Source organism: Callospermophilus lateralis, chromosome 1 (genome assembly GCF_048772815.1).
Source record: "Callospermophilus lateralis isolate mCalLat2 chromosome 1, mCalLat2.hap1, whole genome shotgun sequence".
NCBI lineage: Eukaryota > Metazoa > Chordata > Mammalia > Rodentia > Sciuridae > Callospermophilus > Callospermophilus lateralis.
Window position 1 is genome coordinate 7,663,927 of NC_135305.1, and position 16,390 is coordinate 7,680,316.

The 16,390-nt window shown below is 45.7% G+C and overlaps 1 protein-coding gene across 3 annotated transcripts in view; it reads left to right on the top strand.

The window, feature by feature from the left end:
* The window catches only part of Znf777 (zinc finger protein 777), a 217,206-nt gene that overhangs the window by 179,415 nt on the left and 21,401 nt on the right, over nt 1–16,390 (top strand). Inside the window, exons 1-2 of one of the 3 annotated variants that reach the window (XM_076832145.2) lie at nt 10,913–11,034; nt 14,416–15,264. In XM_076832145.2, the coding sequence (XP_076688260.2) occupies nt 10,918–11,034; nt 14,416–15,264 (966 nt within the window). In that variant the 5' untranslated portion in view covers nt 10,913–10,917. Of the gene's footprint in view, nt 1–10,912; nt 11,035–11,279; nt 11,398–14,415; nt 15,265–16,390 lie in introns of those variants that run through there. The other 2 variants (XM_076832147.2, XM_076832156.2) reach the window with 2 other exon arrangements.

The window sequence follows — 16,390 nt, forward strand, 5'->3', positions numbered from 1 at the left end:
TTGTAAATATATGTCACTACTGTGCCCAGCTGGGGTGGGGTAAGAAGGGCATACAGGCCATGGGCACTCAGATAAAGCCCTGGAAGTCCTCTTGATCAGCAAATGCAGGTTCAGAAGCACACATCCCAATGCCAAAAAGAAAATTTGAAGTTGGGTCCTCCGGGAAGCAGATGCTGAGACAGTCTGAAGTGCAAATGGGTCGGGAATGATGCTGTGGAAGATAACAAGAGGAGGAAGCAGGATCGCAGGCCAAATCTCCAGCCACGATATCTATGAATGGAAAGAGGCAAGGAAGCAGCCACCTGGCAAAGCTGCAGCCACCAGACGAAACTCTAGAGCAAATACTGCCCATGGGCAGGGGTTCCTATGTTGGACAGCAATGACCAAGCCTTGGGCCTCTAGCCACTCAGTCCTTGGCTGGCGCTGCACAAAAAGAGCATGAAAACTGAAGCATTTCCCAGACTGTGGCCACCTGCACTCTGCAGCCAAATAGCCAATGCCTGGATTAAGATCCAATCAGTGTGACTGCACAGCTGCCACAGATGACAAAAGCCTGCCTGTCTGAGATTGGGCACCAGGCACTGGGCACTGGCCGTGGTGGGGGCCATATCTTCCTTGAGAACTCAAGGCCACAGCTAGTACCTCAGGTTTGGGTTCAAATTTACATTATCCACAGGGCTGATAAATTGGCATAAAAATTATATAGAAGCCAATAATAGCACTTGAGGTTTCCAGCTGAAGCAAACTCAAAACCAGGAGGAACCATCCCACAATCCAGACCACAAGCCCTGCTCCACACAAACTCACAATCACACACCACACAACCACAGGAAACAACCCACCATTAATGAAAAGACAAATGCAGGATTACAAATCCAAGAACTCAAACTCATGTAAAGCTACTCCCAAAGAGAACAGACAGAACATGAATATTTTTATACTGTATAAATCTAACAGGAGGCATGAAGTGGTAGAAGCAACATGGAAAAAGCATAGTTAGTTGAAATGACCAAAGCTTAAGAAAAGTCAAGATACTGTGAAAAAGAGAGTGCCATTTGAAAAAGAACCAGTGAAATTCCCAGAAATAAAAGGAAAGTCTCCAGGTGCAGTGGCACATGCCTATAATCCGAGCAGCTTGGGAGGCTGAGGCAGGAGGATCAAGAATTCAAAGCCAGCCTCAGCAACTTAGTGAGACCCTATCTCTAAATAAAATGTTTTTTAAAAGGGCTGGGGATGTGTCTCAGTGGTACAGTGCCCCTGGGTTCAATCCCCAGTACCAAAAAAAAAAAAAAAAAGAGAGAGTAACATTACTGAAAAAAAAAAAAAACAAAAAAACTTACTGGCTTAGTTAAACAACATAACCAGATACAGTTGAAAAATAATTATAGCTGTCCATTGGTATCCACTGGGAAGCCCAACGAACCCCCATACCAAACCCTCAGATGATTAAGTGCCTTATATAAAACAGCACAGTATTTACATACAAATTGTGCACATCCTCCTGTGTACTTGAAATCATCTTGATTGCTTATAATGTATAATACAAAGTAAATACTATACAAATAGTTGTTATGGTATATTTTTAAAGGAACAATGACAAGGAAAACAGTTTGTATATATTCAGTACAGATGCAATTTTCTTCAAATATTTTATATCCAAATCCACAAATACAGAGATTAGATTGTAATTAAATCAAAGATAGATGAAAAAAGTACCCAGAATGAAGTACAGAGAAAGAAAACAATGGGTGGGAACCTGATATGTTATAATCATAAACCAGGAACACTTACCATAAGTCTATCAAATCAGATGTTCTTAACTAGAAAGTGATTAGGAAATTAGGAGAAAAGAAATGTTTTTAAAAGAATGACTAACAAGTTTCAAGAATGGATAAAAGATATAAATCCTCAAACTCAAAATGCAAATGTCCTGAATAAGATAAATAAAAGTAAATCTACACATAAAAAATATGTGAAACTATAGTACACCAAAAACAAAGAGGAAATCCTAAAAGCAGCTAGAGAAAACTATAAACAGACATCAGAAGAAAAGTATTAGGTTAGCAATAGACTCTGCTGTGATAAAAACAGACATCAGATGACAATGGACAAATGCCTATGAAGGAGTAAGGGAAAATAACTGTCAACCTAGATTTTATACCCTGATCAACTACCATGCAACAACAAAATGAAACTAAGATGTTTTCAGAAAATGAAAACTCAGAATGCACCATTCATAGACACTCACTGGAAAAAAAAAAAAACAACTGAGGATTATCCTTTGGGGAAAAGGATAAATCTTAACACGCACTTGATTTATAAAACAATAATAAAGATAAATTTAATGAATAGAAAACACAAAAAGAAAATACTAAGCAACCATAATCCACAGGAGGATAGAGTATGATTTAAATAAAAGCATTCTATAGTCCTTGTGAGTTCAAGGAGAAGAACAGAGAGGTCAATTTCACTTAGACTTTGCAAGTCAAATGTGTATGTTTAAGATGCTCATTAACATCACTAAATAGAAGTAGAATGGCTCCTGGCAGAGATAGAAAAGATAAATAAAGAAAGCTTACAGGCTGGGGTTGTGGCTCAGCAATGGAGCACTTACCTAGCACGGGTGAGGCCCTGGGTATGATCCTCAGATCCCAAGTACCACATAAAAATGGATGAATGAAATAAAGGTATTGTGACCAACTACAACTAAAGAATTTTTTTTTTTAAAAAAAAGCCTTAATCTAATGAAAGGGAGCAGAGGAAAGAAGCAAAGAAAGAAAAACAAAATAACATAATACAAAAATCCAAACATATCTATATTCACTATAAATACAAAGAAATGTGAAGCTTTCTGGTTGAAGAACAAATTGTCAGATTATAAGAGGAAACAAAAATTCACCTCTGTGCTTTTGAGTTTTAGGAGGTTTAATTCATTGGTGCATAAACACAAAATTATTTTCCTTTCTGCAGTGACTTTCCTACAATTGTGTTAACCCTTCCTGTCTCCCTAGCTATTCAGCACCATAATGACATCCTGTTGAAATTCTAATATATTTCATCAATTTCTACTATCAGAAAAGTCTTATTGCAGTCTCATTGCTAATTATAACAACATTCAGAGCCGCATGTCCCTGTCTCCAATTCAAGCTGCATCTGTTCAGCTGTGAGCAGCTGGGTGGAGCCAGCAGGAGCCTACTCCTCCAGCCCTACCCTCTTCCCTCACTTCCTTCACTCCAGTCAAGTCCCTTACAGAGCCTTGCTTCTGGTTTCAGGTTTATAAAGGAGGCAGAGGACACACTCACATCTGTTGATACAGGACCTCCATTCAGCTTGGCTCCACCTGTGATTATGGACACCTGCAAGTACAGTGTATCCAGCTGGAATTGACACAGAGTCAAAATGCAAATGTCCTGAATCCAAGAGAGGTAGCTGGAAATTTCTGCCCCTCACCCTTTCTGGAGAAGGCATCTGTCCTGTGGCCATGTGGGAAGCCTCAGAGCTCCACCTTCCCTCCAACCTCTGCTGCTCTGCAAGAAGGCTAGGTAGTCATCTGCTGCACCACCGGGAATTGAGAACTGAAATGGGGTGGGGACAGCCACGACTTCTCCCCACTTAGTGGGGCTACTCCTCAGAAATCTCTTCCCATCAATTTTCTATGGCCTGAGGGACACCCACCAAGGGCCCTCTGCTTCTCCCCTGTACTAGAGAGACTATAAAGGACCACAGGCTGTCTCTTGGGCTCCATAAAATCAGACCAAGTCTTCCCTATACATGTGATGGGACAGGGACAGTGGTTGGCCCTCCTGAGGTGGCGCCTCTTGATGAGTCTGTCCCAACTCCTTCTGGCCACATGAAATTAAAATGTGGGGTGCCTCACCTTTTTTTGTCCTCAGTCTTGATTCCCAAATAAGCAGGAAAACTTCTTATTATCCTGTCATGTGCTGTTATAAGAGATAGACCCAAAAACTAAGGATACAAAATACTTCACAGTTAGTAATGGGATGGTGCGGGTGCCGGGTGGAGCAGCAAACCCGCAACACTAGCCAAAAGAAAGGTAGAACGCTAATGACTGGACAAGCAGGCTCTAATGCCAAAACACCACCCAGTTAAAATAGTCATCTTTTTGAGAAAGATAAAATATTATAAGTATCTAACAGCACGACCTCGAAAAAAATAAAACTGGCTGAATTAAGAGGGGGGAAAAATGAAAAGAGGAAGATTTTTCACATACCTCTCACTAATTGATCAAACTATCAGAAATTAGTAAGGATATAAAAAATTTGAAGGGCACACATTTAACTAGTATTATCCAAATCAATTTTATGTTGTTTTCAAGTATTTACAAAAACTGGCTGTGAAGCAAATCAGAACAAATTCCAAATAACCCATTTTATTCAGACTACCTTTTAAAATCACAATGTGATAAAATTAGAACTAAATAATAAAATGACACACGAAATACAAAATGTTTTATTTACTTTTGGTACTAGGGATTGAACTCAGGGGCACTTAATCAATGAACCACATCTTTTTTATTTTTATATTGAGACAGCTCTCGCTATGTTGCTAAGGCTGGCCTCAAACTTGTGATCCTCCCTTCTTAGCCTCCCAAATTGCTGGAATTATAGGTGTATGCCACTACACCTGGCTATACAAAATGTTTTTAAAAGAGAATGATCATTTAATGAAGAAAATATAAAACAACACTGTTGTTTGAGGCAAACCCTACTATGATAAGTTCATAACAAAAAATACTCAATTACAGAATGTTTATCTAGCATTAATGTGTAAATATGCAGTTGCTAATCTTGAGAGGGAAAATACACCAAGAGTATACACAGCCATAGAAGTAAATTCATATTAAACATAGCACTCTATGAAATGAAACCCTGAGCAGTAGAGAAAAAACAAGCTGCTAAAAGTCGGGACACATGGCTCAGTCTCAAACACTATGTGCAGGCCAGAAGACGTCACCCAGAGGGTGTCTGTGTACATCCATTTACAAGAAGGCAGGAGCAACCTACATGAAGAACACAGATTCACAGATGCACATGGACTCACAGGTGGGGAAGGAACAGGAAGGAACTTTCTTGAGTGATGAAATGTTTTAGGTCTTGGTTGTCCATGCAGATTACAAAACTACATTTGCCAAAGCTAGATGACCTATAAATTTGAGATTGGTGCACTGAAATTCATATAAATAATACTTCGATTAAAAAATTTAAAATTTTATGCAATACTCAACAAGGCACAGTGGCACACACCTGTAATCCCAGGAGCTTGGAGGATGAGGCAGGAAGATCGCAAGTTCAAAGCCAGCCTCAACAATTTAAAAAATTTGAAGGGCACTTAGCAATGCCCTTGAGTCCCAACTTTCAGCAGCTTGGTTATCTCTATTGCTCAGGGTTTCATTTAATAGAGTGCTATGTTTAATATGAATTTACTTCTATGGTTGTGTATACTCTTGGTAAATTTTCCCTCTCAAATTATCAACTGCATATTTACACATTAATGCTACATAAATATTCTGTAATTGAGTGGAATTTTTTTGTTATGAATTTATCATAGTAGGGTTTGCCTCAAAAAACAGTGTTGTTTTATATTTTATTCATTAAGTTATTATTCTCTTTCAAAAACATTTTGTATAGCCAGGCATGGTGGCATACACCTATAATCCCAGCAACTTGGGAGCCTAAGAAGGGAGGATTACAAGTTTGAGGCCAGCCTTAGCAACTCAACAACTTAGCAAAAAAGGCAGGACATGTGGCTCATGGCTCAATGGTTCAGCATCCCTCAGTTCAATCACCAGTTCCTCATACTTGTGAGACATGGATTCGATCCTCAGCACTACATACAAAATACATAAATAAATAAAATAAAGGCATTGTGTCCATCTACAACTAAAATATATATATATATTTTTAAAAACTGTGCAAAAATTACTGTGAAAAATATTAAGACATGAGGGAAACTGGGAAAAGATATTTGCCATGTGTACAACCCACAATGTCTTGTGGAGATTATGACACATTTAGTAGTCCCCCTTTGTCCACAGGGGATGCACTCCAAGGCTCCCAGAGGAAGCCTGAAACCTCAAATAGTACTGAACCACACACAGTTGTGCCTCAGAACTCAAGGGGCTTTGGTTCCAGGACCTTGCTGTGATTCCAAAATCCAAGAATGTTCAAGCCCTTTCTAAGAAATGGAGTAGTGTTTGTGAAGAATCCAGGTACACCCTCCTGTAAACTTTAAATCATCTCTAGATTACTTGTAATACATAATACAATGTAAATACTATATGAAAAGTTGTTGTACATTATTGTTTAGGTGATAATGATAAGGAAAAAAAGTCTGTACATGGTAGGTACAGATGCAATTTTTAAAGAACATTTCCTGAGATTAGTTGAATTAGGCATATTTCCACTGTGCCTGGTTGAGTATTGCACAAAATTTTAAATTTTTTAATCCAAGTATTATTTATATGAAGTTCAGTGCACCAATCTCAAATTTATAGGTCATCTAGCTTTGGCAAATGTAGTTTTGTAATCTACATAATGGATACAATTATGTATATACTATTTTCCTAATCATGCATACACAACTGAGATAAATTTTAATTTATAAATTAGGTATATTAAGATATTAACAACAATAATAAAATAAGCAATGATAACAACATATTTTAATAAAATTGCCAGCATCACTACTCCTGCACTTTGGGGTCATTACTAAATAAAATAAAGATTACCTGAACAAAGCACTGCAATACCACAGTCGAGCTGACAGAGGGCTACTAAGTGCCTAAAGGGTGAGTAGTGTACACAGTGTGGATACACTGGACAAAGGGATGATTCAGGTCCTGCATGGGATGCATCTCATCACACTACCCAGAATGGTGTGCAATTTAACTTGGCAACTGTTTATTTCTGAAATTTTCCACTTAATATTTTCAGCCACAGTTCACCATAAGTAACTGAAACTACAGATGGTGGCAGCGACTACAGTTGGCCTCTGTATTCAAGGGTCTCGAATCTGTGAATTCAACCACCCTAAGGCAAAATATTTTGGGGGAAACTTATGCTTGCAATGAACTTGTACAGACATTTTTTATTGTCTTATCCACTAAATAATACTATGTAACTATTTATACAACATTCATATTGTTTTAGGATCATAAGTAATCTAGTATAGATTTTTTTTTCTTTTTAAAGAGAGAGAGAGAGAGAGAGAGAGAGAGAGAGAGAGAGAGAGAGAATTTTTTCAATATTTATTTTTTGGTTTTTGGCAGACACAACATCTTTCTTTGTATGTGGTGCTGAGGATCGAACCCGGGCCGCACACATGCCAGGTGAGCGCACTACAGCTTGAGCCACATCCCCAGCCCCATAAGTAATCTAGTATTGATTTAAAATATATAGCAAGATTGTATAGATTATATTCAAATATTATGCATCTTATATAAGGGATTTAAATATCTGCAGATCTGGGGATCCTCCATGAGTCCTGGAACCAGTCTCCCATAAGATACCAAGGAACAATTGTATAAACCTACAATGTGTGCTAACAATAGCACAAAAGATGGTAAGGATGACCTATTGTGAGGTTACTGAACCAGATGTAATGTAAGCTGTTAAAAATTAAGGATACATATATTGTAAAACTTAGGGCAGTCATTTAGAGATGTAAGTAATAAGTGAACTGTAACTTTAAAAAGTAGAATATTAACATAAAAATAGACACTCAAAAATAGCCTCAAAACTGGCCCCCCCCAAAATGGAGAAAAAAGTATTATTAAACACTTGGAACCCACAGAAAATAACTAGCAAGGTGGTAGATTTAAGTGTAATCATATCTGTGGAGGAATAACTTCTAATGTTCTAGAACTGAGTAGGATAACTATGGTGGACAACCACAGTTAATTGAACATTTCAAAATAGCTAGTAGAGAGGAGTTTAAATGTTCCCAACACAAAGAAACAATCAAGATCTGATCAATATGCCAATTACCCTGATCTGATCATTACACATTGTCTACATATATAGAAATGTCACACTATATCCCACAAATATGCACAATTACTATGTGTCAATTAAAAACAAAAGTATATTTTAAAAAATAAATGAAATAATATCAGCAATTATCTCCACCAGGCAACCAGCACGCTGGTTTCATTAAAGAGGTTCGTAGCATAGAAGTTAACTAGTGAGATGGAAATAAACACATAGACTCAATTACCTTTCTCTATGACCAGGTCCGAGAGGGCTCTCCCCTCTGGCTCCTGCCTCAAGCCACCTGGTGGAGCAGGACTAGCAGGAGAGAGAGAGCACGCCAGGGAGTAGCCTTTTATTGGGGAACAAGAAATTCAGGGGAAAATTCCATCCAATGAAGGTCGAGGGGGGCAGCATTCCAAGGTCAGGGTCAGTGATTGGTCTCAGGGTCAATGGTCAGTCACACCCCCACATGGACAGGCTCTGGCACCTGGAGAGCGTGGGGATTAGCTCCAACACAGTTTGGCCAGAAGGCCTCACACCCAATCAGGGAGGTGCCCAATCAAGTGCCAGAATGGCTTCCCACAATTATCTTAAATGTTCAGTGATGGGATTAATACCCAGATTATACTGTTTACAAAACCTCTATAAACCAGTAAGACAAAAGCCTTACAACAGAAAAAGGCAAAGGATGTGAAGAACAAATTCACAGAGGAAGAAAACTTAATGTCAGTAGCATAAATATGAAAATGTTCAATTTCTTTGATGGAGAAATACAACTATAAATGCAAATTAAAATAATGAGTTATCAGGCTAGGGTTGTGGCTCAGAGGTAGAGCACTTGCCTAGCACATGCAAAGCCCTGGATTCAATCCTTAGCCACATAAAAATAAATAAATAAAATAAGGTATTATGTGCAACTACAACTGAAAAATAATATTTTAAAAATAAATAAATAAATAATGAGTACCGGTTCCTACTCCTTAAATTGGGAAATGATCTAAGTCCCTCCTCACTAAGAGTTGGCAAGGACCAGAAAATAGATCATGTATTACTGTGGGAGCTACCTCTGGTGAGCCCTCTGGGAAGACGGGGAAAGCTGAAGGTGCTCCTGTCACCCAGTAATCCATGTCTAGGTCCCTCTCCTGGGGACATTTTCCAACCGGTTGGAGTGAGATGTGTGCAGAAGTTCCTGGCAGCAGGTTTGTCTTCCTTCCCCTCAGGGGAAACAGTAGTTTTAAGTACTCTGTGAAATACTATATAGTGGTTAAAATGAAAGAACCAGATAGGCTTGGTTAAACATGACTCTGAATCAAAAACACAATGATCCACGCACAAAAAGAGCAAGTTGCAACAAGATATGGACTGAATAATATAATTCACCTAAAATCTTAAAACATCAAAACCAGTAGCATGCAACTGTGGATGCACACGTGACAGGAAATGCATAAAGCCACGGTGTGGTGGGAGGGGACCGGAGCGGGTGGCCTTGCCTTATCAGTATCCATAACTTTCTGTTTTTAGAGACGCTCTGCTCTGAGCGGTGGCCTGGGGCCGTCTGCTCCCATGGCCCTCCAGGCCAGCTCCACGCCTGTCCTCCCAGGGGTTCGTGAGGGAGGCACACGCTCTGCCCCTTCTTCCCTTGGGCGGTCCAGTTGGGATTCACCCCTGGGAACCGGGCACCTGCTAATGCCCCCCTCCCTCTGCCCCATTTCACCCCCAGTCCCTGCCCGACTCGGCTCCCAATAAACGACGCTACGTGAGCCTGTCCAGCAAGGCCAGGGAGGCTCTGCCACTCCTTTGGGGACCCTCTGGGCTAGAAAGCACTCACAGGAGGGACGGCAACGTCACTTGGGGTCACTCCCTCTCGGCCTCAGTTTCCTCCTGAGTGCCCCGTCTGGCCCCTGGCAGGCCGGCGCCCGAGGACTGGAGGAATTCGTTCCCCTCGTGTGGAAAACAACCCTCGGGCGCTTCACAAAAGCACCCACCCGCTCGCCACCCTGGGAACCGCAGCCCGCTGCCCTGGGACCCGGGCTGCACCGCGCTGGTCACATGAACTCGGGGCTTTCTCTGGTGTGACGGCTTCCTCAGATCCCTTTGTGCGCGCAGGTTTTGAAAGGGAACGGCCCGGGTCCTGGGTGTGAGGGGAGCAGGAGCCGGCGGGAGGAAGGCTGTCGGAGCCAATCGACCCGCCTCCAGACCCCAGCACGTCGCCGGGGCTGCGCGCTCCGAATTCCACCCCGCCGCGCGCCGCCCGCTTCGCCCGCGGGTGCCCGGCCGGGAGGACCCCAGGTGAGAGGCCCGGGGTCCCGGGGGGAGGCCCGGCGGCTCGGCTCGGGCTCCACGACGGGCTGGCCCGGCTCAGGGCGTGTCCGTCGCCGCCTGGCTGCTCGCTCGACACTGTTCGCTCCTACCGGCTGTAGATGGAGCTGTCTGGGTTCCGGCAGCCTCCGACGAGCCTCGGAGTGTTTCTCTTTAAACGGCCTGAGAGGGACATGCCTCCCAGGATGCAGTTTGTATCAACATGGCAGCTGCTGTGCAGCTCCCCTGCTGAAGAGGCGCCGGGACGGCAGCGCTGCTCGCAGCCGGGGCCGGGGCCGGAGCCGGGGTCGCAGCGGCGGCCGCAGAGGGGCGGCGCGCGGGCCGGGGGCCGCTGCTGAGGGCCGGGGCCCAGCTCGCGGCCGGGGCGCAGCCGGCCGGGCCGCCCGCACAGCCGCGCGCCCCGCTCCGACGCCGCCGCCCGGGCTCCGCGGCCCCGCGCCCGCGCGCCCCGAGCAGGCCGGGGCCCGACGGCCGCGCGCGAGCCCCGCGGGGAAGGCAGGGCCGCGCGGCGCCGCCCGCGGAGAGGACCGGGCGGCCAGGCCTGCGCGCGGCGGCGGCGGCGGCGGCGGCGGCGGCTCGCGGGGCCCGGGCCGGACAGCGCAGGGCCATGGCCGAGGCGGCCCGGGCGCCGGTGAGGGCGGCCCGCGCGCGCACGGACGCGCGGCCTCGGGGCTCTGGGGACGGCCTGCGTGCCCCGGGCTCGGCGGCCCAGCCTGGGGTCTCGGTAAGGGACGGGAGCGCTGCGACGTTGGCGGGGGAGGGGGCGCCCCGGAGGGCTCGCGCGCCCTGGGGCTGGGGGGGCGCTGCGGGCCGGCGCCGGGCCGGGGATCGGCCGCCGTCCGTGCGAGGCTGCGCGGCCGCCGGGCCCCGGCACACGCGGCCCCGAGGTGGGGCGCCGGCGGCGCGCTCGCTCGCTGCGGAGCCGGCGCTGCGTCCGTCGGGGTGGCCGCCCGCACGTTTTCCGCAGAGCTCGGCCCTGCCGAGCCTCTCCCGGCTCGGGCGCGGCGCTGACGCGGCTCTCCCATTTCGCAGAGCGGAGACACTGAGGCACAGACACCTGGCGGCGACCTGCCCTGCCTGCCCCAAGGTCACGTAGCGACTCATCCGTGGCACAGTGCCCGCAGCCTCGGAAAGGCCTGCCTGGCGGGCTGCGGGCCTGGACGGGGAGGGGGCGGCCTGGGCGGGCGGGCGGTGGCTGCGGCCCGTCGGGGAGGAGGGGAGGCCGGGCAGCGCCCCTGCGAGTGTCTCCGCGGCTGGGAGCTGGTGACCCTCCGGGCTCTGGCCCTGACCGCTGCCAGCCTCTGCGTCTGGAGGGCCTGGACCGAACTTTGGGTGTCCTGACGGATGGGGCCTGGGGCTGCTGTTCCTCCTCAGTGCACCATTCTTAAAAACCAGCCTTTAAACGCCCTCAGCCCCCAGTGTGCTCACTGAGATGCCCTGGCTGAGCTAGTGGGGTTTACTGCATGAGAATCAGTGCCTTTGAGCCTCACTTTCCTATCGAGTACAGGAAGGGGGGGAGGGCATGCTTGGCTTTCTAAACAACCCCCCAGTTCTTAAAATAATAATAATAATAGAAACTCTTGGGAAATAAAATGAAGATTTTTACCTGCCAGACCTCTGGATTTAGGTCTTCAGGGCCTTTTAAAGGTATATAATTCTGGGTGAACCATCCTGGATCATGCAAGAAAATTGCACAGCTTGCATAAGTCAGATAGTTGTTTATGTGTATGTCTACTAATGTGGCATGAATCCCGGAGGCCTCATCGCTTATGCTACTCGGGGAAGAGTGGGACTGTTAAATCCTATGAAGTATGGTTCAGAAGAATTCAAACCCTAGCCCCTCCCAGCAGTTTTAAGAATTGGGCTTATTTGTTTTAGATAATTTACTGCCCCTCTGTTTGATCATTTCTTTATGCTTGGGGTGAGATCAAGCCACAGGTTTACTGGGAGTGATGAAATTATAGCAGGCTGCTTTTGTTTGGGGGCTGGGGGAGGGGGCATGCCCCAGTGGCCCTTCATCCCTCTGGCTTCCCCAAATCCCAAAATGGAGAGAGATGGTCCAATAATAGAAAGCAAAGAAATAGTATTTTCCTTTGAGCTGATTAGACTGGATGGTAAAGATGTCTTGCTCTGCTGGCTTTATTTTCTACACTGGAGCTTTTTTTCATTGTTTCACTTAAACCCCTGTATTACTCTGGGAGGCTAACCTGGCCTCCAGGGATTTTTCCCTTCTTCCTACTAGCTGTAGGCAAATATCCTAATCCCCCCCCCCCCCCAAGACAGGGCCATAATGTGCCTATTGTGTTGCATTACACTAGCCTTTACCTGTGATTGGGGCCTCTGCCTAAGGGGCCACCCAGACCTGCCTTCACCTGGGAACAGTGCCGGGTTGAGAGTGGGCTTAGTTGATGAGCCTTCAGGTTGAAGGCATCTGTGAACTCAATAAATGTTAGCAGAATTTTGCACATGTGGCTACCTGTATTTTTTGAGAACCCAGAACTTGCATTAGGTTTCCTAAGGGGCCCATGACCCTGCATAAATGGTAATGTCTTTAAGGGCATGGCCTTCCACCCCATCTTGGCCACCCCCAGGAAGCCTCCCACAGGTCTGGATTATCCTCCAGCCTCTAATCAGAGCACATACCTACTGGCTGCCTCAGTAGACAGTGAGGCCCAGAGGCAACTGACAGGTTCTGGAGCCAGGCAGCTGTGTGACTTGGGCCAAGTTACTTAGCCTCTCCTATCCTTAGTACCTTCGTGTGCTAGGTGTGGATAGTGATTCTGATAGTCCCTATTTCATAGGGTTTTGTGAGAACTAAATGAGGTAATCCTTTAAAATGCTTATCACAGTTCATGATACAATAAACTTTGAATGATTATAGCTATTCCTGACTAATTAGCTCTCACATCAAAGGACAAATGCATGGTACTTTCTCAAAGACATTTTGCTGAAGGGTTCTTGAATCTTCAATTCTTAGCTTAAAAGTGTGATGTCATTTCAGCCAAGCTGCTTATACATGAATAAATGAACACATAAAAGAAAGAAAACTGTAGAGGTCTAAAGAAGTTTTGGATGTCGTCTGATAGGTGACTCAAGGAACTTCATTATTCCCATAATTTTGTTGTGACTCAGCAACTTACTGTTGATTCATTCAGCTGATGTTTATTGAGCACATGCTATATAATCAGACTGCACACCAGGGAAAGTCTAATTTTCAAATAGAGAAAATGGAAGATTTAATTACTTTAAAGATCACTTGTATATAAAACATAGTAATTGAGCAGATTCATTGAAGGAAGATCATGAAGAGATGGACAGAAATTGTTATAGGAGAAATTCTTTTCATTACAATAAAGGTACCGCTTCACAGGGTAAATACAGAGCTGGTCACACACGGAAGAACATGGCTTCACCTCCCTGGTGATTAGAGTTCTCTCAGGTGGATGTGGTGAGGTGGGAATAGGGAGAGTGAGGATCCCTGAAGTCCCAAAAGGAAACATCTTTATTTTGGTTCTAGGCTGCACCACTCTGACCCAAGTCTCTAAATGGGCTGACTTCTACGAGGCTTCCAGTCCTCCATTCTTCCTCACTCCCACGTCCCCACTAGGAACGCAGCCCGCCAGAGAACACATAGCCCAGGGCCCACCTGCCCAGAGACCTGGGCTCCTGTAGGAGGGCTGAATCATCTGCTGCCTGGTCTCCCTGTCTCCCTCTTCTGTGTAGCAGAAGCTAGAGAGGTCAGAAACCTGGGCCAGGATGACACAGGCAGCCGTGGGTTCTGATGGGCGATAGCCAAGTGTTCTAACTCATGTCTGTACCCTTCCCTTGTCCACACTACTCACAAGATGAAATCTCTGAAAGGTACACTGTGAGAAGGAGGCGGCACTACAGGAAACGGGGTGGCATAGCTTTTATTTGGTGCTCCCAACAGCTTGATCATTGATGTCAAATCAGTGCTGCAGTCTCAAGAAGAGATTCATGTTTATGGAGCATTTCTTATTGCTACAAAAGCTGATGGCCTCTTAATATGAACATGAAGGATTTATTTTGACAGCTGGAGACTGTGGCCTTCAATCTGTCTTTTCCTTTCTTTCCTTGAATACAGGTCCAGCAGCAGGACATGGAAAACCAACGCTCATCACCTCTGTCATTCTCGAGTGTCCCGCAAGAAGAAACCCTACATCACGCCCCAGCTGGACTCCCCAGAGAAACTCTACTCCCATCCCGAATTCTTCCCCCCAAAGAAATTCCTTCTTTGTTGCCTACTATTCCCCGGCAAGGCTCCCTGCCCCAAACTTCCAGTGCTCCCAAGCAAGAGACTTCTGGCCAGATGCCGCATATACCCCAGAAGGGACCGTCACTCCTGTATCCTGCCACTTCTGAACAAGAGACGCATCTCCAGGGCCACCTGGCTTCCCAGGAAGAGACCCAGTACCCTGCTGACCAGGAAATCTCCCTTCTCTCCCACTCCGCCCACCACCAGGAAGCCCCACTCCACTCCCCTGAAGTTCCTGAGAAAGACCCCCTGACTCTTTCCCCCACAGTCCCTGAGGCTGACATGGACCCCCTGCTCCAGAGCCCAGCTTCCCAAAAGGACATCCCCTTCCAGGTCTCTTCTGCAGCCCAGAAGGAACAGCCACTGCCCACAGCAGAGATCACCCGCTTGGCCGTGTGGGCTGCTGTCCAAGCTGTGGAGAGGAAACTGGAGGCCCAGGCCATGAGGCTACTGACCCTGGAGGGCAGGACGGGGACAAATGAAAAAAAGATAGCCGACTGTGAGAAGACAGCCGTGGAATTCGCAAACCATCTGGAGAGCAAGTGGGTCGTGCTGGGGACCCTGCTGCAGGAGTATGGGCTGCTACAGAGGCGGCTGGAGAACATGGAGAACCTGCTGAAAAACAGAAATTTCTGGATCCTACGGCTGCCCCCAGGGAGCAATGGAGAGGTTCCCAAGGTATGCTTTTCCCCCTGGGGCTTCCCAAGAAGTGGTCTGAATTGGAGTGATTTAGGAATTTAGTTTAATTGAAAAAAAGGAAAGCAGTTGTTGAGAAAGAATAAAACATACCCAAACCTAGTTGCCAGTTGTTGCTTCACCAAGAACAGGACTCACAAAAGCAAGATATTTCTGCTGTTGGTAAAAGCACTAGTACAAAACTGCCCCCAGGATCAGGATCACCATTTAGAAGCCTGTTCAGTAGAGCTGTCCTCAACAGGTGAGGACAGAAGGCAAAGCCAAAGCCTAAAGAGAGTGCCATGCAGAGGCTTGCAGTCAGATACAGCCACCCTCCATATCTCAGGTTCTGCATAGCTTTCACCAACTATGGTTGGAAAATACCTGACAAAAGAAAATTGTCTCTTTGTTGAACACACACAGACTTTTTTCCTTGTCATTATTCCCTAAAGAGTCTAACCATTATTTAGGTGGCGTTTACATTGTATTAGGTATTGTAAGTATTCTAGAGATGATTTAAAGTATACAAGAGGACCTGCAGAGGTTACATGCAAATACTACACTATTATTTATAAGGAACTTGACATCCTTGGATTTTGGTATCTTTGGGGGTTCTGGAAGTAATACCCTATAGATACTGAGCACCATGAGCCTTAATCAGTGGTTCACCCCCAGGGTGGCCTGAGGGAGGCTGTAGGTGAATTTCACTTATAAATCATGTTCACGCTAGTGAAACTGATTTTAGGAGGTATCCTTAAAAACTAGAGAACAGCTAGGTTTTAATCTTATTTTTCCAGAAAGTTCTGAAGGAGCTAAGTATAGACTGGTTTTCTTTCTGTTCCTCTGTGCTGCTGCCCCTTTTCACAGTCCTGTATTAGAAAACACAGATTATGTGCCTGAGCCAGCCCTTTTGTTACTTATTATGCAGGTGAACCCATGAGGGTCTTTCTAAATGCAGTTGGATTTAGTGGGTCCAGGTGGAGCCTGGAAGTCTGCATTTCCAACACATTCCCTGGTGGCAATATTACTACTGGTCCTCAGATCATGCTTCAGAGCAGCAAGAGCTATCCTGTGAGAGGCAAAGGACCAAGCAAGACAGTTCCCCCACTCTTTGTAGCCAGGACAGTGG